The sequence below is a fragment of the Salvia miltiorrhiza genome, chromosome 5 (assembly GCF_028751815.1).
Source record: "Salvia miltiorrhiza cultivar Shanhuang (shh) chromosome 5, IMPLAD_Smil_shh, whole genome shotgun sequence".
Classification (NCBI taxonomy): Eukaryota; Viridiplantae; Streptophyta; class Magnoliopsida; order Lamiales; family Lamiaceae; genus Salvia; species Salvia miltiorrhiza.
The window spans coordinates 28,633,802-28,659,755 of record NC_080391.1 but is presented as its reverse complement, the minus strand read 5'-3'; the positions used below and the strand labels follow the sequence as shown (position 1 = coordinate 28,659,755).

At 39.2% G+C, this 25,954-nt stretch overlaps 2 protein-coding genes across 4 annotated transcripts in view; one reads left to right on the top strand and one right to left on the bottom strand.

Annotated features, from left to right (window-relative positions):
* LOC131025745 (uncharacterized) overlaps window positions 1–25,954 on the top strand; it is a 774,387-nt gene that overhangs the window by 237,269 nt on the left and 511,164 nt on the right. The gene's annotated exons all lie outside the window — the stretch shown is intronic.
* LOC131026289 (BTB/POZ domain and ankyrin repeat-containing protein NPR1-like) lies at window positions 14,110–17,571 on the bottom strand. Of its 3 annotated transcripts, none has more exons than XM_057956112.1 (5): window positions 17,319–17,571; window positions 16,221–17,167; window positions 15,029–15,782; window positions 14,733–14,930; window positions 14,110–14,537 (listed from the first exon to the last, which is right to left on the bottom strand). In XM_057956112.1, exons 2-5 carry the CDS (start codon window positions 16,770–16,772, stop codon window positions 14,281–14,283), a joined length of 1,761 nt encoding a protein of 586 aa, XP_057812095.1. In that variant the 5' UTR covers window positions 16,773–17,167; window positions 17,319–17,571; the 3' UTR covers window positions 14,110–14,280. The 3 variants fall into 3 exon arrangements, with proteins under 3 accessions (XP_057812095.1, XP_057812094.1, XP_057812093.1); XM_057956111.1 differs by having other exon boundaries at window positions 16,221–17,148; XM_057956110.1 differs by having other exon boundaries at window positions 16,221–17,527.

Here is a 25,954-nt window from a genome sequence, read left to right as displayed (position 1 = left end):
AGCAACACCCAAGCGAGACGCCCAGCGACGATTGAATCCTATTCTGATGGATGTCGTGCGCAAGGAGATCCTTAAGCTGCTGGCCGAAGGGATCATCTACTCTGTCGCTGATAGTGAGTGGGTGAGTCCCGTGCATGTCGTGCCAAAGAAAGGAGGAATGACGGTAGTGCGCAATGACAAGATGGAGTTGGTACCGACGCGTCCTACGACGGGGTGGCGGATGTGCGTTGACTATAGGAAACTCAATGCCGTCACCAAGAAGGATCACTTCCCTCTCCCTTTTGTTGATCAAATGTTAGATCGTTTAGCTGGGCATGATTTTTATTGTTTTCTTGATGGTTTGTCAGGATATTACCAGATCGCGATCGCCCCGGAAGATCAACTCAAGACTGCCTTCACCACTCCTTTTGGGACGTTTGCATGGAAGAGGATGCCGTTCGGGTTATGCAATGCACCCGGGACGTTTCAACGATGCATGATGTCCATATTCTCTGAAATGATTGGTAAATTCGTGGAGGTTTTTATGGATGATTTTTCGGTTTTTGGGCAGTCCTTTCATGATTGTTTGACGAAGATTGATGTAGTGTTGCAAAGGTGCATTGAAAGTGGCCTAACCTTGAGTTGGGAAAAGAGTCATTTCATGGTTACACGTGGTATTGTCTTGGGTCATGTGGTGTCTAAGCATGGACTAGAGGTCGACAGAGCTAAAGTGGAGGTAATCCAAAAGTTACCACCCCCTATTGATGTTAAAGGAATTAGGAGTTTCTTAGGTCACGCCGGTTTTTACCGACGTTTCATTAAAGATTTCTCTAAAATTAGCCAACCTCTATGCAAACTGCTAGCTCAGGACATTCCGTTTAATTTTGATGACTCTTGCATGAATGCCTTTGAAACATTAAAACTAAAATTGAGCTCTGCCCCGGTGGTGATTGCGCCTGATTGGTCATTGCCCTTTGAAATTATGTGTGATGCGTCTAACTCTGCTGTAGGAGCTGTGCTAGGTCAGCGTGTGGATAAGATGTTACGCGTAATTTACTATGCTAGTTTAACTCTGAACAGTGCACAAGTAAATTACACCACTACTGAAAAAGAGATGCTTGCTGTGGTCTTTGCCTTAGATAAATTTCGTGCCTACATCATTGGGTCTAAGGTTATTGTTCATAGTGACCATGCTGCGCTGCGATATTTGATGACTAAACCTCAAGCTAAAGCTCGTCTGATCCGTTGGGTTTTACTGTTGCAAGAATTTGATGTAGAGATCAGGGATAGAAAAGGGAGCGAGAACCATGTAGCTGACCACCTTTCACGCTTGGATAATCATCGGATAGAGTCGAATCTTAATTGCATCCCTGAATCTTTTCCTTTTGAGCAAACATATGCATTAACCTTTGACAAGTGCAGCGCTGCAGAGTCCAGCTCTACCGAGCCCAGCTCCACCGAATGCAGCGCTGCCCAGCCCAACGCGGCTCAGTTCATCCCTGCGAGCCTTGCCGAAGTCAGCATTGATCAGCTCAGCGCTGTCCAGCCCAGCACTGCCAAACTCAGCGCTGCTCAGTACAGCCCTGCGAGCGCCGAGCCCTGGTATGCCGATATTGTCAATTACTTAGTTTGTGGTATTCTACGACCTGAGCTGACATCGCAGGAGAGAAAGAGATTTTTAGCTCAGTGCAGGCACTACTATTGGGAGATTCCTCACCTCTTCAAGCTTGGAAAGGATGATGTCATTAGACGGTGTGTGCCGACAGAGGAGCAACAACAAGTGTTGAAGATGTGCCATGAAGATCATTGTGGTGGACACTTTGGGGGGCAGAAAACAGCACATAAAATTCTTCAATCAGGTTTGTTTTGGCCTTCCATTTTCAAAGATGCACACATTTTCACTCTTGCATGCGATAGGTGCCAGAGAGTAGGAAATATCGGCCGCAGGAATGAGATGCCTCTCCAAAGCATATTAATTGTTGAAATTTTCGATGTGTGGGGCATTGATTTCATGGGGCCATTTCCTACTTCGCATGGGTTTCAATATATTTTACTTGCTGTAGATTACGTGTCCAAGTGGGTTGAGGCTATTCCCACGCGAACATGTGATGCTAATGTGGTACTTAAGTTTGTGCAAGAGAACATTCTTTCTAGATTCGGATTTCCTAGAGCCATCATTAGCGATGGAGGCAAGCACTTCTGCAACAAGTTGTTTGCAAAGCTCATGAAGAAGAATGGAATCACGCACAAGGTAGCAACACCTTATCACCCGCAGACCTCTGGCCAAGCCGAGACGAGCAATCGGCAAATCAAGGGAATTTTGGAGAAAACAGTTCAACCCTCGCGCAAGGACTGGTCCGCAAAGTTGAATGATGCTCTTTGGGCGTACAGAACTGCCTTCAAGGGCGTGCTTGGGATGAGTCCGTACCGTCTCGTCTATGGCAAGGCCTGCCATCTGCCGGTGGAAATTGAGCATAAAGCTTATTGGGCGATCAAGGCTGCTAACTATGACTTGGACTCTGCTGTGAAGCAGCGCACGCTACAAATGGAGGAGCTAGATGAGCTACGCAATGAGGCGTATGAGAATGCGAGAATTTACAAGGACAAAGTGAAGCGACTCCACGATCGCCGCATTTGCCACAAGAAGCTTTGCCCTGGAATGAAGGTGCTCTTGTTCAATTCTCGACTTAAGTTATTTCCAGGAAAGCTGAAATCCAGGTGGAGCGGTCCATTTTTACTCAAAGAGGTGTTCGAGCATGGTGCGGTAGAGCTGTTGAACGAGCACACAAAGGAGAGTTTCCGAGTGAATGGCCATCGAGTGAAGCCGTACTACGAGCACCAGAGCTCGCCTATGGAGGTGGAGTCTCAAGCTCTGCACAACCCTAGCTGAAGTTCAGCTCTGAAGTCGGGCTGGAGACTTTAACTCTAGCGCTTGGTGGGAGGCAACCCACCTTTGGTTTGTTTTTAATTTTTATTTTTCTTTTGCTTTCTTTGTTTTCGTTGATTGTTTTGAGTCTTTCCTCAGTTTTGGTTGCCAACGCCGACAAAGGGAAGAAGGGAGCCAACGCTAATAATAATAATAATAATAATAATTAAAAAAAAAAAAAAAAAAGATAGCTGAAGGAGTCAGCGCTGGATTAAAAACTAAGAAAGGGCCAACACAGCTTTGGCTAGGAAATTACGTCAACAATTGAAGTTAAAAGAGTCAGCGCTGGCCAAACGTCGAATGGAGCGGGCTAGCAAAAGAAGGAAAAGTCACCAAAATATGCCACCCGCAAGCGGCACCCAGCCGGCCCAGCCATGCACCCGTCAACGCCGCACACCCCGCCCAGCCACCCCGCCCACCCGCACCCGCCCAGCGCTGCCAGCCGCACACCCCGCCCAGCCACGCACCCCCCAACCGCAGCACGCCCCGGCAGCGCTGCCGCCCGCCAGCGCTGCCACCCCGAACTGCCAGCCAGCCACACCGCCCAGCCACCCAGTCAGCGCTGCCACCCGCCAGCGCTGACACCCCAAGCAACCGCACCCGCCCAGCGCTGCCAGCCGCACACCCCGCCCATCCACGCACCCCCCAACCGCAGCACGCCCCGGCAGCGCTGCCGCCCGCCAGCGCTGCCACCCCGAACTGCCAGCCAGCCACACCGCCCAGCCACCCAGTCAGCGCTGCCACCCGCCAGCGCTGACACCCCAAGCACCCGCACCCGCCCAGCGCTGCCAGCCGCACACCCCGCCCAGCCACGCACCCCCCAACCGCAGCACGCCCCGGCAGCGCTGCCAACCGCCAGCGCTGCCACCCCGAACTGCCAGCCACCCCGCCCAGCACCCGCCAACCGCAGCACGCCCCCGGCAGCGCTGCCACCCGCCAGCGCTGCCACCCCGAACTACCCGCCAGCGTTGCCCGCCCAGCCATGCACCTCCGCCCAGCCATGCACCTCCGCCCAGCGCTCTCGCTCTCCTTATTCAGCGCAGCCCACCCGCCACACGGCAGCCCAGCCCGGCTTCTTCGCTACACAACGCCAGCGCTGCCAAATGCAAGTACCTTCACTCCCAAAGATTCGGCCCTGCTGCCACCACGCCTTGCTGCGCCCAACAACCGTCAGCGCTGAACTGCCCTAGCGTGGGGCACTCGTTAGGCGACTTGATTTCAAATTTGGCGATGGCGTTGAAAGGCGGGGCCGACGACACGAAGGTGGCGATATCTAGCTGCTACTTGGAGCCGCTCTTCAACACACTGAGTCAGCGCTGCCTTTCTAGTCTGCAGCTATCAATGCTGCTACACTCCACACTTGCAACAGACCGCAAAGCCCTTTCTTAATCGCCTCTCACGATGCTTCAGTTTTTCAATGCCGATAATCAGGGACGTTTTCTAAACTATTCGTATTTCTTTTCTTCCCTGAGGACATGGCATGCTTTAAGTGTGGGGGTGTTTTCTTGTGCTTATATTTTAAAAAAAATAAAATAAAAAATATAATAATAATAATAATAATAATAATAAATATAAAAAAAATATAAAAAAAAAAAAAAAAATTTGGCGAGATTAGTCTTCTATGCTTAGTTTTTGGTCTTTGTCTCATGCGAATTTTTATGAATTTGTGGAAGAGAAGATGGTTTTCGATGTGCATTTAGGGTTTGTGAATGAATGGTGGTTATTCTTGTTTTATTTTTAATATGCGTCTCTTGATTATGCAAAGAATTATGAGTTTTGTTGCAACATGATTGTAAGTTAGTAAAACGTGATTTGTCCGGTAGATACTAGAAGGAGTATTGTCAGTGTGATTACCTACGATTGTATCTTATCTGTGAAATGTGAAAAATGTTGGACGAATTGCCAACTCTGAAAATTCCAGCTCTGAAACATCTGGCCTGTTCTGAAAACGTGACAGCTCTGAGTCTCTGCTCCTCTAGACTAACTATGAGCATGGGAAACCACGTGAAAAGACTTTGGATTACATCCAAATGGTTTTATTTCATGAATTATGACTCAACTGTTGAAAATCTTAAGCACAAAAAGTGTGAAAAATGGGGATATTGATTATAAAGGTGATCACATTAGGGAATTCACTTCTAGCGGAGAATCGGGTCTGATCGAATTACTTGCATTACTCTTTTGTTGCGTCTTAAACTTTGAGTTACTTGCATGATCAAGAGATGTGTGTTGTTGATAAAATTTTGAATTGACTTTGTGAATGTTTGGATGGAAATTTGCATTGTTGAAATCAATCTCTTCCTAGGATTCATATGGATTTTGCTTGAGGACAAGCAAAAGGCTAAGTGTGGGAGGGTTGATTTATGCTTAATTGTTCTAATTTTAGGGGTTTGCATGTGCATATTTTAAATTAAATCTTCTGGAAATTGGTGCGTTTCATGGTTTGTTTGATGCTTTGCAGGAGATTTGGGTTTATAGATGGAAGAATGCAATTTTGGAGATTTTTGGGCTAAAAATGGTGTTTTTAGCAGACATCGACATAGTCAGCGCCAAAGTCAAAGTCAAAGTGCCAAAGTCAAAGTCAGCGCTACTGCAGTCAGCGCTGCCGAATCCAGCTCCACCCATTCTTGCCAGCGCTGACCATTTTCAACTCAACTCATTCTTGCCAGCGCTGACCATTTTCAGCTCCGCCCATTCACGCCAGCGCTGACCATTTTCAACTCAACTCATTCTTGCCAGCGCTGACCATTTTCAGCTCCGCCCATTCACGCCAGCGCTGACCATTTTCAACTCAACTCATTCTTGTCAGCGCTGACCATTTTCAGCTCCACCCATTCTTGTCAGCGCTGGCCATTTTCAACTCAATTCATAACTGCCAGCGCTGGCCATTTTCAACTCAATTCATAACTGCCAGCGCTGACCATTTTCAACTCAGCCCATAAATGCCAGCGCTGACTACTTTCCAGCTCCACCTATTTCGCCAACGCTGACTACCTTTCCCAAGCATAATCATAAGAGTTCACTTTCCAGAGCTATGTTTATTCTTTCCAGCTTCGCATATTCTTGCCAGCACCATTACTTTCCAACTATGTTTATTCTTGCCAGCGCTGCCGCATGTGTATCTAGCTATGCTTATTCTCATCAGAGCTAGGTCTATAAATAGGGTTTCATTTCTATTGTAAAAGGATCTATCTTTTGCTATAGTTTTAGACTCCATCCTTGAGATCTCTTGGCATCCGAAATTGAGAAATTATTGCTTTCATAGTTCTTTTTCATAGTATTGAAAATTCATTGTTTTTAGTTAGTTTTCGATTAAGTTAAGTTTTTAGTTATTTATTGGATTGTGATTGCGTGACACAATTACACGTTCAAGACATTTACGGTATTTCGTATTTCAATTCAATTTATTTTCGTTTAATCATGTTTATGTTTTTAGTTCATGTTTATGCTTTCTTTTTAATTATGCAATTTAAATTATGCACTTTAGTTTAATGCTTAGATTAGTTTTATTTTTAATTTACAAGTACTTAATTTCTTAAGTTAGATTTTATTTAAGTTGTTTTAATTCTGCCTAGGGTTAATAATTTAAATCGCCTAGTAATTTTACAATTTGGTTTTAATTCAGTTTTAAGTTTCAGTTCTAGATTAATAATCAAACTCTTTACTGCTTTCTTTTATTACTTTTTCCACGATACTACTAGAAGCCCTTTAAGACTTTCCTTGAGAGATGACACTGGGTCAACTTACCATCACTAGAATGTCCTTGTTCTATTGCAAGTCAAACTAGAGGTGTTCTAGGTTGAGTCAGTGTTCTTAACTCAAGAGAAATGTTTTCAATTATTTATTCTTTAAATTTTGAAAACCCGGCTAAGTGAATCATAGAATATTAAGCACTTCACCGTGACTTAAGATTAGATTCAAGGAGACCTATTGAGAATAGATTTCTTGTAGGCTTTGAGCAACAGGAGGATTAACACTGCTATTCCGATTCAGAGATAACGTTAAACGACTGGCTTTGCCTATACAGGTGGGCTTATTTTTTTCCAAATGTATGATTTAGCTATTGAGCTTAAATGTTCGTGAAAAATAAATTGTTTATCCAATAAAATGTTTATGTGCACTCTGCTCTGTTTAAGGCTCGCCACAACGAATCAATTGAGGTTCTCTTATAACCTAACACGTTATTTGAGAATTGTGTACACTGTTAGCTGACTCGGTGGGTTGATCTCCATTCGGGCACTAACTAAGAAGCGTTATAAGGGTGCTTGCTGGATGTGTTCCGAAGCATGTAATGTAAGGGCCTGTCTGGGTAGCATCCCGAGGTCAAAAGTAAACTTGTCTGGGTTACGCCCTCAGTTCAAGTAATGGGAGAAATGGATCCGTCGGTGGCTAAAAGGTCCGGGATCATAGCGAGTAACAGAATTGAGTGTGACATCTGCGCGTAAAACTAAGTATATATATATGAAATGTTTTAACATGCTTAGAAGTTCTTTCACTTTAAAACCTTCTAAGTCATGTCAAGTACGATTGGATAAACTGTTCTTCAGGTTACGAAATGTTTTAAAGTTGCAGCCCACTAAGTACATTAGTACTTAGCCCAAATATTTTCAAATATTTTTTTTCAGGTTGATGGCTGGTGTTGACGGGGAGAGCTGAGGCTAGGGTTCAACTCCGTGTTGTGACTTCCGCTGTAGTACTAGCTTTTTTTTGTCTTTCGTTTCCTTGACTTAAGACATTTTGTTATGACTCTGAATGATATCTTTTGATAAGCTTAAACTCTTGACTCTTAAGCATTTTGATTAATGAATGTTGGTTATCCGAAGCATGAAACTAAACTTGTGATCCTGAAGTTGTAATGTTTGTCGATGGATTAGTATCGTTTGGATATCTGTCTTTCTTCATCCAAAGGGGCGAAGCCCGATTTATCATCCCATTATTCGTATTTTATAAGGTTTTTCCCTTGTTCATTTCAATGATTTAGTTGCACCTCAGTTATACTTATTCCTTCAGAAATTGGGGTGTGACAATGTCCAAAAATTTTCCTCTTGAATAATTGATCTTTCAAGTCTTGCAGTTTTGCTCGAAATACTCGTGTAGTTAAGTCTGGATGATCTTGAGCTGTTTGACCATCATATAATGCTTCTTGTATTCCTTTCCACTCTGGATTGCAAGTCATTGTAATGAATAGATCTGATTTTCCAAATTTTTGTACTAATGTCAATGCATTAAGATATCTACGACGCATATCTCTTGGTCTTCCTATAAATGTTGCTGGTAGAACAATTCTTTTGCCAATTTCATTCCCTCTTAATTCTCCATTAAAGACACTATCCACAATTCCTTGATACAATTATGCTCTCATACTTGATTGGTTTTGACGAAAAAAATCCAATCTTGTTGTCTCCAATTTTATGTACATATCCACTATATATTGCCGCAATAATCTTCCAGCTAATAAGAGTATGGATTGTCTTGGATTTCTAATCTGTATCTTATAACAAATATATTCTCGGCATGATACCTTCTTAACGTTTTGTCTTCTAACACCTAAAAACATATAAAAATACAATATAAAAATAAAAAAAAGTTATATTATAGTGATTAGTGAAATGAAATACTGCTGAAATAAGATTTTATTAAAAAGAAAAGAAACAACAACGGAAAAGATTAGTGAAATGAAATAAATACAACAATATACAAAATAAATATATATATGTCAACAATTGCCTAATTATATAAAAGAATCTCAACCCAATTAACAACTAAAAGATTTTCAATTCAATTTATGTTAAAAAAAATAATTAAATATATTCATTATCACCTAAACACTCTAAATACAAATCAACACTTTATCGATTCAACTCATTAATAGGTAGGATTTATAGATTATGATTAAGTAAGGATTTTATTAAGACATATGCATAATGAGAGAAGTAAATAGCCTTAAGCTAAGGTGAAGCATAAATATTTGCAATTTGTAATTGTAAAATTCTGAAAATGAATTTATATTATTGTTTATATGATTAGCATGCTAAAGTTAATTAATGTGTGGGAATGAAAAGAATATTCTCTACTCATAGCGAATTATAATGTCATGATTGGAATAATATAACTTTAGAAGAATAAAATTATCCAAAAGTTTAATATTACAATTTATCAAATTAGTAAAATCAATTATAAACATTATAAAAATATAAAATGTGACACTTAACTAATTTAATCATCAATCAATTTATAAAAAGTTAATAGACATACCTTGTTCTTCATTGGAGATATTATCGCTTGCAGTTATGGTTCTTGCTAATGAAGTAGAAACGGTGGTTCTTGCTAATGAAGTAGAAGTAGAATTATATGTAATTAACCAATAATTAATTATGTGATAAAATTACAAGTAAAAAAAATTGTGTGATAAAATTAATGATCAAATTGTCTAAGAAATAATAAATTAAATATAATACTCTTAATTATTTTGTCTCGTTGAAATTCTAATATAATGTCTCAATATTTTAAAAAATAAAAACAAAAATAATATCTTAATATGTTCGATTACACCAAGCTGTGTTAACCGTTGGATCAATCTATGGATGTTTGGATGTCTATCCCAAACTTACATTTATTGAATCCCAAAATATTTTGTAAATTTAGTAAAATCAATTATAAACATTATAAAAATATAAAATATGATACTTAATTAATTTAATCATCAATCAATTTATAAAAAGTTAATAGACATACCTTGTTCTTCATTGGAGATAATATCGCTTGCAGTTATGGTTCTTGCTAATGAAGTAGAAACAGTGGTTCTTGCTAATGAAGTAGAAGTAGAATTATATGTAATTAACCAATAATTAATTATGTGATAAAATTACAAGTAAAAAAAATGTGTGATAAAATTAATGATCAAATTGTCTAAGAAATAATAAATTAAATATAATACTCTTAATTATTTTGTCTCATTGAAATTCTAATATGAAGTTTCAATATTTTAAAAAATAAAAACAAAAATAATATCTTAATATATACGATTACACCAATCTGTGTTAACCGTGGATTAATCTATGGATGTTCGGATGTCTATCCCAAACTTACATTTATTGAATCCCAAATTATTTTGTAAATATGGTTAGGATAAGAATAAAATATTTTAATAGATCAAAGACTTGTGATATATAGAAATCCACAATATTAGAATTAGAATTGTAATAGAAATCCACAACATATCCGCCTCTGATTTTCTTTCTCTGTTGCGTTTTTCTTTATCTTCTGCGTTTGAACATAATTAAAGCTCAGAAATATTGAGATGACATTTTTGTATTGCTAAACCTCATTTAGTTGAGGTTTAGCAACAGTTTAGACATGCCTTCATTCTGTAAAAATTTGCATATAACTTATAAATCAGCCTAAATGACCAAAACAAAAATTTGAGGACATAACTGAACATTCGGAACCTTTGGATACATGTGTAACACAAAGCATACTCATAATAATGCATAAATTAGAAAAAACGCCAACTACTTTTATAGATTCCTTCCAAACAATCTCTACTTTTATTTTAGCTGCAGGTCACCAAAATAAGACTAACACTTCAAAATTTTAAACTTAGTATAGTCATTTTAAAATTAATATTAATGATTAATTGTTAAAAACAAATTAACACGTTCAATTTTTATCAGTAAAATAACATTCATTTTTTTTCGACGAATAACATGATTTTTTTTTTTTGCATTTTAATAGAAAATTTGATGTGTAATGATCAGCGATATCACTCACAGAATAATGCATAAGATTGTGAGCATTGGAATGTAATATGGTTAAAGTATCTAAACATGTCTGCTTACAAATTGGAAAGTGACGTTAATTAGCATTGCAATAATTTATAACAAACGGAGCGAGAATCAAAACTAACCTAAAACGGCATTCGAAGAGGGGAGGCGGCAACCGGAGAAAGACTAAGAGCGGTGGTGAAGCATGAAAGAGAGCAAGGTAGACTGGAGGCTCAGAGCAGCGAGTGAGGAGAACCTGATCGGAGCTGGTGTAGACGGGAGGAGAACAACAAAATCTTATTGCTTACGAATGCACGACGCTGGTAGACCAGGCAAGAAATTGCTGATCGGAGTGCAGCGTCGAGGGAGCGAAGCACGAAAGAGAGCAAGATGTTGAAGAGAAAAAGAAGTGACGATGAGGTTAGATTAGGATTTAGGAGTAATCTAATAGAATATGATAAGAATGAAGAAGAAATTTAAGTAGAATATTAATATTATATTAGGAGTAATCTAATAGAAACTTCAGTCACTACTTCCATGTTTGAGTTGAATTAGGATTCTTTTATAATTAATTCCAATAAACATAAATGAACGTGCTTAATCTAATATTAAATAGATTATAACTATACATAATATAAAATATAGAGAGGGGTAAAATAGGCAATCCACAAGTTGTCCCATAGAATGCTTAGACTCTTCTTCTATTAGTATAGATAGATAATCTGTCAATAGTTTGCCAGATTTCATGCACCGATTTGCAGCGCATAATATGATCGAACAGAGAATGGGATATTGATCTTTTCAAAATAAATTTGGCATTGGCGTTGTGCTGCTTCCACTTCTTGAGTGCATCAGCGTTCTCTGGTCCAATGGTTGGAGCAGTGACGCTTCCTCCATTGACGACGTCCCACAAATCTTCACCAACGAGGTAGGACTCCATACAAGTCTTCCAAACTCTATAGTTGGACTGATTCAATAACTCTATTCCCAGTCCATTGACACGTCCACTCGAATACATCTTTGAGGTACGCGATCGAATCTTCCACACACGATATGCCAGAGCTCTTATGGCTTTGATACCATGAAGAAACTGATATTCTTCAGGCAACAGAACTGGGCTTGGCAGTTTTCGCCAAGAGCGATTTGAGGTAAGCTTTGAGTTTGCGAGTGAGAATGTTGTCGACTTTGACTGCCACCTGCCTTCACTGCTGTCAAAGCCCTGCTCTGCTTTTTCCGGTATGGACGACCATTGTCGACCACCACTGTCCATCGGTTCACTAATTTCCAATCCCTTCATCCTCTATTTCCCATAATACCAACAACCACCCAAAAGAAATAAATTTGAGAAAGAAAATTTCAATATTCATACTTCAATTTTAATACTCCCTCTGTCCCAATAATCTTGTCCCACTTTCCTTTTTGGGTTGTCCCAATAATCTTGTCCCATTTCCTTTTTTGGTAAATTTTAAGGCTAATTAGCTCTCACTTAAACATGATTCTAATTAAATTACCCCCTCTTAATTACATCTACTCGCCTCTCTCTCTCTACCGTCTCCCTCATTCTCCCTCTCTAAATTCACTCCACCATTTTCCCTCTGCAAATCCACTGGCGCCGCCGCTCACTTCCCCTCTGTTCCACCGGCGCCGCCTCCCTCTTCCCCCTCTGTTCCGCCGCCACCGCCTCCGCCTCCCGCCTTCCCCATCTGTAAATCCGCTGCCCTCTTCCCCCTCTGTAACTCAACAGTCACCGCCGCTCCCTTCCCCTCTATTTCGCCGGCGCTGCTTCCCTCTTCCCCCTCTGTAACGCCGCCGCCGCCGCCGTCTCCCCCCTTCCCCCTCTGTAAATCCGTCGAGCACAGATCTAAACTCCCCCTTCTCTTGCCTCTCTCTCTTCTCCACCCTCCATACTCGCGTCGCCCTCCCATCTCCCCCGCCCTCTCGCCAGCGCCGCTCACCTCTGCCCCCTGACACCACTTCCCTCTCTCCCCCCCTTTCACTCCTCTGAACCAGTCGCCATCGACGAAGCAGCAGCGACGGGCTGCCGTCTCCACCTCTCTCTCCGCCTCCGAACCCTAAATCCCCAAATCCAAATGCCACCCCTTCGATTCCGGCGATTGTACAGCCATAGGGCTGCCGCCGCGGTGCCTTCTCCCTGTTAGTGAAGACGATGGAAAATTTGTTAGAAGAAATTTAGCTTTTATGTTTAGATATTTGTTGAAGAAATTTGGTTTTTCTGTTCTTGGCTTTTCCAGATTTTGTTCTTTGTCAATGAAGATGATGAAAAATTTGTTCTTGGTTTTGTGTTCTTGGTTCACTGTTAGACGAAAATTTGTTCTTGGTTTTGTTCTTGGTTTTTTGTTATTGTGTTCTTGGTTCACTGTTCTGGATGGAGAGAGGCGGCGATGAGGCTGGGGGCTGTGCCGACGCCGGCCGGGGAAGGAGGCGGCGCAGGTGTGGTGGCTCCGCCTACTGTGCCGTCGCCGGGGAGATGAGGAAGAAACCAGAATAATTTTAAGCTATATTTAATTTCTTCTTAAACATGTGGGACCTGACAATTTACAACACTAACTCAACACTCCTTAATCTCCGTGCCCAAAAGAAAGGGGACAAGATTACCGGGACGGAGGGAGTACCTTTTTCTCTTATAATCAAAATTATGACACATAAGTTTAAAAGTAATTGATTCATTCCTTACATTACAACATGTTCTTGGCGAGGAGATTTTGGTGGTTGGGTAGCGGTTGGCGAAGGTTTTGAGGTCGTTGGACCATTCGAAGTAGAAATTGTCAAAGTTGAGTTTGCAGTTGGCTCGACAGAATTCCAATGGGGAGATGCTGCAGGAGTCGAGAAGGATCCGCAGACATGAAGAATGAGGATAGTTTTATTTATTTATTTTCAGAGTTTATGATGATAGTTATTATTTTAATAAAATTTTCAGTTGAGACTATGAGAGTAGAATAGTAAATTTACCAAATATTTATATTAATTTAATAAATGAGGGCTATAGTTATAGTGTGTAAAGTATAGAATCACCCTTTTATCTTCTTAGATTAGATTCATATAATCATATATTCATAGTCAGTGAGTAAATTTTTCGATAAATTATACTCCCTCTGTCCACGAAACAAATTCACACTTGGTGCTCGGCACGAAAACTAAAAAAACTGAAAAAGGTGGTGTAAAAGACTAAAAGGGTAGGGTTAATGTGTTTTGATTACTTTTACAATAATAATAATAATAATAACAATAATAATAATAATAATAATTAGTTTATGGGAGACTAATTACATAAGTAATGGTGGAATAAGGTGGGCCCAATAGGTAAAGTGTAGTAATTTTAAAAGTAAGGGAGGGTAAATATGTCCAAAAAGTAGAGTGTGAACTTATTTTGTGGACAAATGTTTAGAGGCAAGTGTGAACTTATTTTGTAGACGGAGGAAATAGCATTTAATAACTTTACTGACATCTTAGAAATTACAGATCTTCACAAACTCAAAGTTAGTAACTGATGCAGTAATAGCAGCATCCAAAAAGATTTATTACAAGATTTGGGGAAAGACACATCTCTAGAAGAGTAGAAAATAATGCAAGAACTATTTTTTTTTTTTTTTTTCAGATTTTGTATACTTCGTAAGTTATGCAGTCTTTGAAAGAAGAAGATGAGGAGGAAAACCCAGAGCGATGAAGCTTAGCTTTGTCCTTGTTGAATGCTCTGTGAACCTCATCTCTGAGCTCCATGAAGCGCGTTCGCTTCATCTTCTGCTCTTCCGGGGTGCCCGTCTCAAGGTAGAGTGCATCGGGCAAGTCATCTTCCATGAACTTATCCAGCACCTGTGAGCAATGGGGAAAGTAGCGCCGCCCCAACTCAACTGCCACCAAGATCATCAACAGAGAAAGAGAAAGTTAAAGTCTCCTCCACGAATCTCTATAGATGGGCCAGTGAGGCCCTTCAGAGACGGCATTCGTCCTGTTTTATTTTTTATAAAATCTAGAAAATATGTGTATGCCTTTCAAAGGTTGCAATGGAAGTTGCAAAGATTAAGAAGGAAGATGGTTAGTTATACCTGTTCTAGAGAGGGTTTCTATTTTTGAAATAAGCCGTTTCTTCTGGGAAATGGGCGTCTCGTTCAAATCCACCTCCATCAAGTTCCCACTCGAAACTCTTGATGACAAAAGGCCAGCAAGGTCTGATGTGGTCTCAGCATACGCGATTTCCATAGCTAACTTAGCTTCGGTTGGGAAAAACATCCGAGCAAATGCCACTGTAAAATGTGAAGTTCAAATGCATGTATTAGTAATGATCACTAAATTAGTAAATTTCAGAATTAGTATCGACTTGAACATTAAGATAACAAGTTACCTCGGTCTTCCAAGTAGAGCAATTTCATATGCAGATCATCAGCCATTGCAAGGGACAAGAAAGACGCGTCGGCTGCAGTTGGATTCCTGCGCATCTCTCTCTCCAAGACGTCTATGCATATCCGGTCTTTGTTTGCTTCCTGCCCTTTCTCTCGCTTCATCTGATACTCCTTTGGCCTCACCAGTCTCCTACAAATACTGACAGCACTCTGCCCATCACATGTCGGCTCTGCAGCAGATGCTCCTTTGGTTAGAAGTGACACTATAATCGATGGTTCCTTGCGCCTAGCAGCAACATGGAGCACTGTATAGCCCCGTGAATTCCTTAAGTTGACGTCGGCAAGACCTAGACTAAGCACCTCCGATACTATCTTGGGATCACAAAATGCTACGGAGTAATGTAAAGCACAGGCCTCGTCTAAGGTTATATCAGACTCGGTCAAAAGAAGTCTCACAAGCTCAATATCATCCGAGTCCAATGCCTTGTGTATTCTCTTAATGTGTTTCTCGAGCATAGGATCCACAGGGGGCGCTTGATTTTCTTGTTCTGCTTGAAAATTAAGACGGAGCAATCTAATATCCTCTGCAACACTGGACGGGAGGATCTTCTCAATGAAGATCGTCTCAAGGTCCGATTGAGCTACTCTGTGGATGCACACAGTGAGGAGTTGACTCAATTGACAATGGAAGGCAACTGTAAGAATCGGGATGACATCCTCTACAATAGCCTTGCCAACCAAATTAACAAGGCGGCGCTGCAATTTAAAATTGAATTTACTGAATGCTCGAATCTTCACAAAAGAGAAAGCATTTCCAAGTTTCAGCTACAACTATGCATTAACATATTCAAACATTACCCCACCACGCTTAGCGAATAGTCAATTAACATACTATAAGGGCAACCCCGTATATAAACTACGTGTATTACTCCATCTAAAAATACCTTAAGATTCACAGTTATATCTAGGTTCACAAAGACAAACACAAGAATGATTTTATCACCAAAAATACGAGTTTCCATCAAATGTTGAAAAACGGAATTGGAATTAGTTGATACTGTAAGAAAACATCTCATAACTCATTAGTCATTAGTTCTTGACAACTAAAAAGGAAGGAAACAAAAGAGCAAAGGCATACAAATAAGCATATTCGATTCTTGAAGAAATAAGTAGAGTTTAGCAGCCAGTTTATACCTGAAAAAGAGAAACAAGCTCCGAGACCTGAAAAATGGTAGATGCATACATCAATTCTACAGCAAAGTCGATCGCAGGTCTGCAGGCATCGTGAGCACATAAACTATCAACACACGTAGACACCTCCAGTGGAGACGGCCTAAGCTTCCCCGTGTACAAGTAGCTCAAGAAAATGACAAAAGCCTCGTATCCAACCTTGCCATAAGGCAACAAATTTGTCATGTAATACCTCGGCTTCCCTTCCTTGCCACCAAGGACCTTATCCTTGTCAAGCAGATCATTGAAAAATTTGCTCCGGGCAGCTAAAATACACCGGTGCACGCCCACACTAGTCTCTTCTACTACAATCTCTGCATCACTAAAGTCACCACCGGATTCAGACAACAGTTGCCCTAAATTGCAACTCAACTTACTCAAACTGATAATTTCAAGATTCAACCCTGCCTCTGATCCACCAGGAGCATACATTTTGTTACTCGTTGTTGATCCATTCGACAAACGAGAGGGGGAGGTGAAACTGATGGAGGATGATGGCTCTGCAGAAGTATCCATTACCACAACATATGTGCAAGAGTTCCTACCTACGATGACTTGCCCTCATATTAATCTACCTACTAACCTTAACCAAAAATAAACTCGAAATATATCATGTCCTTATCAAATGTCCGGCAGCAACAACGATATGACAACACCATCAAATTCTTCCCACTCTTCCGTAAAGCAAAAGAATAGGGAATCATCATGCCAAGGACCAATACACGGCCAAAATTCCTTTGTGCCAGAATCAAATACGGTGGCACCCTTTTCAACAAAGTCACAGAATTTAGAATTACATCAAAACAAAACGTGTTTTTTTTCTCTCTCTCAAATATATTTCAAAGAGTGCCAATTCACCGCTGATTTCTCGTGTTCTTGATTCTTGGCGCGCCTGAAAAATCCCATCAACCCTTTACAGCAAGAACGCTTTATGAAGACGAATTCAAGAATTGGGAAAAGGAGACTATAACAGAAAATCCAATCGGAAAGGACACAAAAATTCCAAAGAAAACATGACAAAAATAAGTTCTTTTCCACCTCCTTGAAGAAAGAAAATCTTACCTTATCGAGCTGAGTTCGAATTGGTTTGGTGGAGAATTTGCAATCAGAGAGCATCAAAAACAGGCATTGAACTAGATCCAGAGGCCACCCAACAGAAAATTAAGGCTTAGAATTCAAGGAAACAAACAGTCCAAAGAGGGACCCACATGGGTCTAGTGAAATTTCGTGATGGGAATCAAAGAAATTATCTAAGTAGACTGCTGAAACTTTTGATTTACAGTCGCCACTTGTTCCTCTACGTAGGAATACGAGAAACCCATTATTCTATTCCGGGTCCAACCTCGGGTAAACTAAACACTCACGCATTCAATTTTTTTTTAAAATATTGGGATCGGGTTTTACTTTAATCCATTGTATAAAACTCAAATTCCAATAAATCAATACAAAAATTTACCAAAAACAAACTTATTTTAGTCGACCCACTATGACAAGAGCAGTAAAGAATTTCTAAAACTTTTATGCCGATATGATAAAGTAAAGCCACCGACCGGCGTCGGGTCAGAACGGGTTACCGAGCAGGATTTGGGCGGAGTGGTTGGGTCGGGCCTACCCGTGAGTTGTCCGGTAGCTTTTGGGTTCATATTTTATTAATTTGGATTAAAATTTAATTAAGAAAATATTACGTGTAAGTGTGAAGTTGTTTAGATGACGACACCGGTGACGTCATGATTAGGATGTCGGCTTCCGCTCACGCTGTCTCGCTGCCGTCACCTTCTCATATCATATTTTTACGTAAATTACTTTGCTTCTTTATTTTTATTTTTTTTGTTTTGGGGAATCAAATTAAAAAACTGTTGCAATATGTCGGCGATGGGCCCCATACAGGAAGTTTCGTCTTCGATTAAAATGTTTAGTTTAATGTTTTTAACCACGTCTTTAGTGTTTTTTCTTTAAGATTTAGTAGTTTGAGGGTGAAATCTAACACGGGTCCAGTTTCATTTTTTTAAGCATAAAATAACGTGGCTGAGCTTATAGGAATTTTTATTTATTTCATAATAATGTTTGTCAAATAAGAGTTGCTATGAAATTGAATCAGTCTGATTGTAAGTGTAATCACTGGTAATTTTTTAACTAGCACTCCCCTATAAATATATGGGTATAATCTATTATTATATACTACCTCCCTCCGTCCCATTGATAATACTTCATTATTTTTTGACACAATTATTAAAAAAAATGATAGAAAGTGGTGAAGCTCATAATTTTTTGTGAAAGGTGTGATTTCTTTTTGTAAAACATGTCATTATCAATAGGATGGACGAAAAATAAAAATGAGTCATTATCAATGGAACGGAGTGAGTATATACAAAGACAAGACAGCTACAAAAAATCTTTAATAAAATACGAGCTTGTTTTGTTTAGTATAGTTATCATATAAAACAAGAAATTTAATTAGAATACTGGTTATTTTAAAACAATAGATAACTTGGATTGAATCAAATATTTAAAATATAATTTTGTGCTTTTCTGCGCATACAATGAGATAATACGCCCCATAACAGAATTGCTGGCCTAATTGGGCCTGATTCCATCGATTGCACCTTATTTGAGCATGAAAATTCTAGTCCACCAACATCATGTTGGACTAAGAGTGATTCCATGTATAATAATGTCCCATTTTATTCGTTATAGTTTTTTTTTATCTAAGAATAAAACAATAATAGTGATAAATTTATTATATATATATATATATATATATATATCTATATGATAAAAAGGATTAATGGTGGTTCCTATTTTCTCCATGTGATGACCCGAACCCCAACCTATTAATTGAAGGAAAAATATCTTAATAATATGAGATACAATGCACCACAATTTTGTTTGTGTCACTTAATCCCACTATTATATGTATCATTTATATTTTTTTATGAAAAATTTATTATAATATTATGGTTTATACTTAACTTATATTTGTAAATAATGAAATTGAAAAAGTTATATAATTTCACTTTGGATTTATCATTATTTTACTAGCAATAAAAAAATACAATTATAACAGTGTAATTGATAGCAAGTAGTAAGTCGGGTATCGTATCGATATGGACTGAAAAATTGAAAACACGATGAATAATCTCACAAAAGCACTAACTCAATATTCATATACGAGAATAAAATATGGTGAAGAATAAAAAACTAAACTCAAGACAAAGCAAATAAACTCAAGGAATAAAATCAAATAATAAGGACATTGACTCTAGGGAATGTACTAATGTTAATTAAATCTATGTATTTAACCTATTGATTCAACTACCAATTTAATCTAGCCTTGATGAAAAATCACAATCCTAATCACAATATTCTCTAACGAGCAACTATGAAAGTTGATTAATAAATTCTCTATCACATTCAAGTTTTAAGAGAATAAATTAACTCCAAAAGCACACAAAGAATAATTTCATAGTCCACTTATCACATTCAAGTGTCTAATTAAACAGCAAGACATGCAAACTATTGGCCAGATAATTCTATTATATGTTTTTATTTGCTTTACTCGGAGTTTGCTTTCTATTTAGACCTACAACGTTTTAATCAAGTATGTTATTTTCTTACTTTCTCTTTATCTTTATTTATTTTGTTATGAGTAGCTAAAATAATACACCTGGTATGAGCTAAGTCAATGTTGGGTATGAGGGTAATAAATCATGAGGTCTAAAATGGACTTAATAACTGTGCAAGCATATTCTCAAAGCATTAGGCTTAAAACAAAACAATTTAATGAACTTGGGGTATTATGAGGTTGATAACACTTTGGGTAACATTAAGTTACAAACAATACACGGGCTACATCTCCCATTCTTTATAATGTGGCTGATGCGGCGGTGGTAGTATGCCTTTGGCCATGCTTGTGACCATTTGGGTCGAATAGCTGGGCATACCCGCACAAATCAAGTTTTGCTGCGGGGAATCTAACAGGGCAGATGGAGAAAAATAGACCTTTTCTACCCAATACGAAGGGCGCGGATTAGGGCTGAGTGAGGTTGCGTTTGTGAGACCGTGACAATGGGGGCACAACTCACTGTAGCGGTGTTCACGGGCAGGGAACCGCCGGTTTCGGGCCTGAACCGCCGTAACCAACCCGCTTGAGTGTGGAAAAAGTTCCGGGCTGGGTCCAAAATCGGCGGTTCAAGGTCCGGTTCAAACCGACGGTTTTTTGAAACTTTTATTTTTTATTTTTTTATATTTAGTTTGAGTTTGAGTGTTGTGAATATTTTTCCTTGATAATTACATAATTAATTTACTGTACTACATTTAATTTAATTATTGAAGACTATAATAGAAATAAAATTATAACACTCAACTATAATGAAGTTCGTATTATTATTAATTCAAAGTAAACATGTACAAATTAAAATCTTTAAATTACAAAATGTAATAAATAACTAAAAATAACATATACTCCCTTATATTCATTATATAAGTCGGGGTGATTTTAAATATAGCCACCAAAATTCTCATTATAACCCCTCATTGAGAAAAAAAAATAATATTTGTACGTATCTACAAATACTAGCAGACTTTGAGTTCAGGAGGTGAAGGCGGCGCCACCAACGAGAAGAACAAGAAGAACGGCAACGTGTTGCCTTCAATTTTTTGCCCTTGGTTTCTGGATCTGTTTTGATGAGAAATAGCAGTAGGAAAACATCCGGCATCATTGTCCAAGCAAACATTATTAACATTAGTTGATAGTCTTAGTAATCTCAACTCAATCTCCAAATCATCTGAGTAGGAGCCTCCTCGCCGCTAAAGACAACGGAGCAGAGCTGGTGATTGCACAGCACCAACAATATCAAAGTTAAGCTCCCCCTCTGGAATTACAATGCGACGCTCCCTCTCTATGGCTATGGCTTGTGTGCTATCTTGAAGCCTAAAAAAAATGCCTAAAACCTCCATGGAAGATAACAGATCCATAAATCAAGGGCAAAAAATTGAAGGCAATACAATGTCATTCTTTTTCTTCTTCTCGCCGGTGGCGCCATCTCCACTTCCTGAACTCCCACATCTGCCTTCTAAATCTAGCTATTTAAAAAAATATATAAAAAAAATCCTTTTACAGTTGGGGGCTATGCAGTTTTACAGGGAAGGGGGTTGCGTAAATGGTTTTGGAAATAATAGTTATTAAAATTTTAAAATGAAATTTTAGGGGTAGATACGTACTTTTCCTCAATGCGGGGTTATAATGAGAATTTTGGTGGCTATATTTAAAATTACCCTATAAGTCGTTCTATACCATTCATTTTTTATAAATTATATGACGTTTTCGAAAACACTTTCAAAGTTAACCTTAGTAAATAGTCTAATTTATTAACTTTCACATATTTTTTCGGATCTCATTTATCATTCATTTGTAGTAATTTGTTTCACATAATAGAATACAAACGTTTCTTATCCTCTTCTCACTACAAATTCCCAAACAAAGTTCTCCAAATTTATCATTATGGAATTAAGAATTAATTAGCATTGATTAAGGTTAATTTTGGTAAAAGAAAATATTATTAATCTTTGTGTAATAGCTTAGGACGACTTATATAATGAATAGGAGGGAGTAATGTTTACACTTTATATTATTTCTACAATTACACAACTACGAAGTACAAGTCTAAGTTTAAAATTATAAATTTAAATAATACTATTAATTTGATGGTTAACCGCGGTTAACCGACAGTTCGACGATTATCCGCCGAGCCTAGCGGTTAACCTAAACCAGCAGTTCGGCCCAACCTCCAGATTCGCAGTTCAATTTTTCAGGCCCTTAATCGGACCGTGTATAGGACGGTTCTGGTTCCAGCCCGTGGTCAACGGTCTGGCCCCAAACCGCTGACTTTGAGCCGGTTCATATCGGCTCCGGTTCAACTTGAGCATCACTAACTCACTAATCAAACGGCTCATAACCAATGACATGCATGCACAACGAACAACCTTGAACCAATGACTAAAAAGACACCGCATACCTAACTAGACTATGTTCAGATCAAGTTTATTTTATTATTGATATTATTCCTTGTTTATTTCAGCATTTCATTTACAGTCAAAGTCTCAATTCCTTTCAGACCAAAGTCCAGACAGTTAGACCAAATGCATCACATCAACTATTATGACATCGAGTACTGAGATACACCGACTCTCTATGGGTTCGACTCTATACTTACCATTAGCTAATCTTGATTGCAGGGAATAGGAAAAAGGGAAAAGGTGCAGATAAGCCCTCCTAGGTGTAGCCCTTATAGCGTATACCTCCCCATTCTCACTGTGTGTGCAACTAAACCCCCCAACTCAAGAAAAAGGGTGCAAATATCCCCCTCGCCCTAACCTCCATTTTCTCACCATTAGTCAGCATTATTATTTTTTTTTATTTTCTGTGGGACCCACATTCTTCACATTCTTGAATACAGCCAACTCAAGAAAAAGGGTGAATAATGCCTCTGAGAGATATCGGCTGCTTCACCTTCTTCAAGTCGCCGTAGATTTTCAGCGCTCGCAGCTTCGTCTTCGAGAATCAGCCTTCGATTTTAGGTTTCAGCTCCAATTCACGGCGATTTCTGCTGAATTTCTCTTTCTCGAACCCCGTCCGTATCGGCTTCGGCCGCTGCACCTGGAACAACTCTACCTTCGACGAGGAGAAGAATCCAGCGGCGGCGGCGTAGCTTGAATCGGAGGAGCTCCAGTTGGAACTCTCACAATCTTTGCGCGGCTTCTTCACCAGAAAATCGGTGACGGAATTGCTCCAACCGATGGCCTTCTCGATCACCTTCTTCTCCATCTATTTCTTGATCATGCAAGCGCGCTGGAAATTCGCCATCTCCTCATCACTCTTAAACACGCCGCTGCGCATGTTAGCGCCTTCGGCGCCACAGCTGTTCTTCGCAATGAAGTAATATAGTCCCAGTACTGGTCAACATAATGCAAGTATTGTCCCATCGGAACAGAGGGTCCTCTCAGGGGAAACAAATTATTACAAAGAGTTTCATTGTTCCTCAAGGCTGCACCATCCCATTCCTCCTTCGGATTTCTTAGGCCAGCATCGGCTCATTTAGCTTCTTGATGGCACTGGAAATGTATGATATTGAAATGGCTGACAGTTGTATAAACACAATCACCACGGGCACTTCCTGATGTTCCAACACCCAAATTCACACGCTTACTGTAAGTGTAAACACCCAACAAATCAGTAGGTCTCAATCGGTAGCCCTCGCGGCAAACCATGCAAGCTAGCCCATCATCCTCATCTTCAACATCTTCAAAACCCTCAAGAACGGGCTAGGCAACAACAATTCACTCACCACCATCTAAAGTCACTTGCCGCATCTCAAGCCCCTTAAACCATAAAGTAATAGTTTAGACTTCAAAAGTAAACAAAAAGCTAACGGTGAATAAGGTGGGCCCAACAGAAAATTTAAAATAAAAAAAAATAATGCTAACTAACGGTGAGAAAACGGAGGTTAGGGCGAGGGGGGTATTTGCACCCTTTTTCTTGAGTTGGGGGGGGGGGTTTAGTTGCACACATAGTGAGAATGGGGAGGTATACGCTATAAGGGCTACACCTAGGAGGGCTTATCTGCACCTTTTCCCTAGGAAAAATACAAATATCATTTTGCCAGAGGTCTTGACGATCAACTTCGGCAACGTACCAGGAATCATAAATCATACGTTGCAGGGCAAATTAGTATCAATAACTCAAACACACAAATTCAATCAACTTTATACAACCTTATAATCAGAAAACGTACTAGCCGGACATAATGAAATAAATCAAAGACAAGAATAAAATAAACGCAATTGAATTAAATAAAATTGATAAAACTCAGGAATAATTTTGAATGAACAACTTGAGTTTTCAATCTTGCAGGAAATAAATCTAAGCCCACTAAAAATTATGAAAGCAATAAATTCTAAAGCTAAAAAAAAAACTATGAAAAGAAGGTGAGAATGTGTGTTTAATAGACCAACAAAGGACATATATATAGGCACAAGAGAGAAAAAAAAAACATAGTACAAAACTAAAAAATAAAGAGAAAAGCTCAAATATAACTCAATCTCGGACGAAAATAGTGACAAACTTCGTCTCCCACCGTTTTTGTTCATCAAAAAGTGCAAAAACGGTGCCCACCGTTTTCGTTGGTTTTGTTGAAATTTCCTGAGCGAAAACGGTCCTCTTGATGCAAAAATTGTGTTCGTCATTTCGTGTCATTTTTGTATTTCTCTACGCTGGTTTCGTATTTTGATTATATCTTTCTCGTTTGAATTTTGATTTACGATCCATTTGCGCTCACGAACTTATATCGAGACTGATTTACATGCATTTTCACTTCTATGTTACATCGTTATGGTGCTTAATTGAGTATTTTCATAGTTAATATCGAGTTATATTGCTTTGAATTTGCATAATTATTTCGAGGAATAGATTACTCGTTCGTGTTTGTGTTGTTTTTACAGATTTTTGGACTCGTTCGGGAACCTTTTGATGACATTTGAGGAGATTTCATGAAGAGACAAGTCTGTGGGCGCTGCATGTAGGGGCGTGGGCCACGAAGGCCACGTGGGCAAGGCGTGCGGCCTCGTGCCAAGTCAAGGCATTTCGAGGAGACAATGCGGTCCAGACGCGCAGCCGCGTGACCTGGTCGCGCTACCCAGCGCCAGACGCGGCCCAGCGCGCGGCCGCGTGCTCCTGCAGCCTGCCCAACACTTTTTCTTGCCCAATTTCGATTTTTCACTTAAAAACACGATTTTTGGAGTGAAAAATAAGCCAGAAAACCTAGGGCACATAAAAGAATCCCAAGACATTTTTTAGCAATACTTCACTTTATTTCATTTTTTCCTGAGAGCTGAAAGAGACAGACGGAGAAGACCTGAAGAGCAAGAACTGAAGATTCACAGATTTTCTACGATTTATTTGTTGAATGTTTATCTATTTTCTTGAGATGTTTATTCTAGTTCATATGTCTATGTGTGGCTAGAACATTTTTTATCCTAGGGTTTAGGTAGTAAACAAATTTGGATTTCTGACTTTGCTCGATTCAATTTATCAAGAATTAATATCCTTTTTATGTTATTGTGCATGTTGATTACTTAATTGCTTGATCATCAATTTTGCATAATCTTGATATCGAGAAATGATAATTATTACCTGAACGAAGAACATAAAACATACTTGTTGATATTCGCGAGAGAGAGTAGAGATAAGTGTGATGAGGACATTAATCCAAAGGACTATTGGGAGTTACACGTTTAAGAGTGTTCCGGGGACGACAGTCTTGCATGTAATCAACTGTTTGTATGCCACGGGAGTGGGTATAGACTAGCATTGGGATTGTCTTAAGAAAATCATCTTGATTTATTGAATTGAATTTGTTGGATTATCTGAATCTGTTGAAGCCTTTACCTTGGGGTAATTTATTCACATTTGATTCTTCGCTTCTGTCAGCTTGAATTGTTTTATTTTCAGTTATTTATTTTCTTTGTATTAAAACACAAACCCATCTTTTATTGTTTTCTAGATAGAGAATACATAACAATTTAGGATAGTACGTAATTAGTTTTAGTCAGTCTCTGTGGATTCGACCTTAGTTGCCTATACACAATTGCATCTGTGCACTTGCGGCGTGCAAAGAAATAAGTGAACAGAGACGATCTACAAA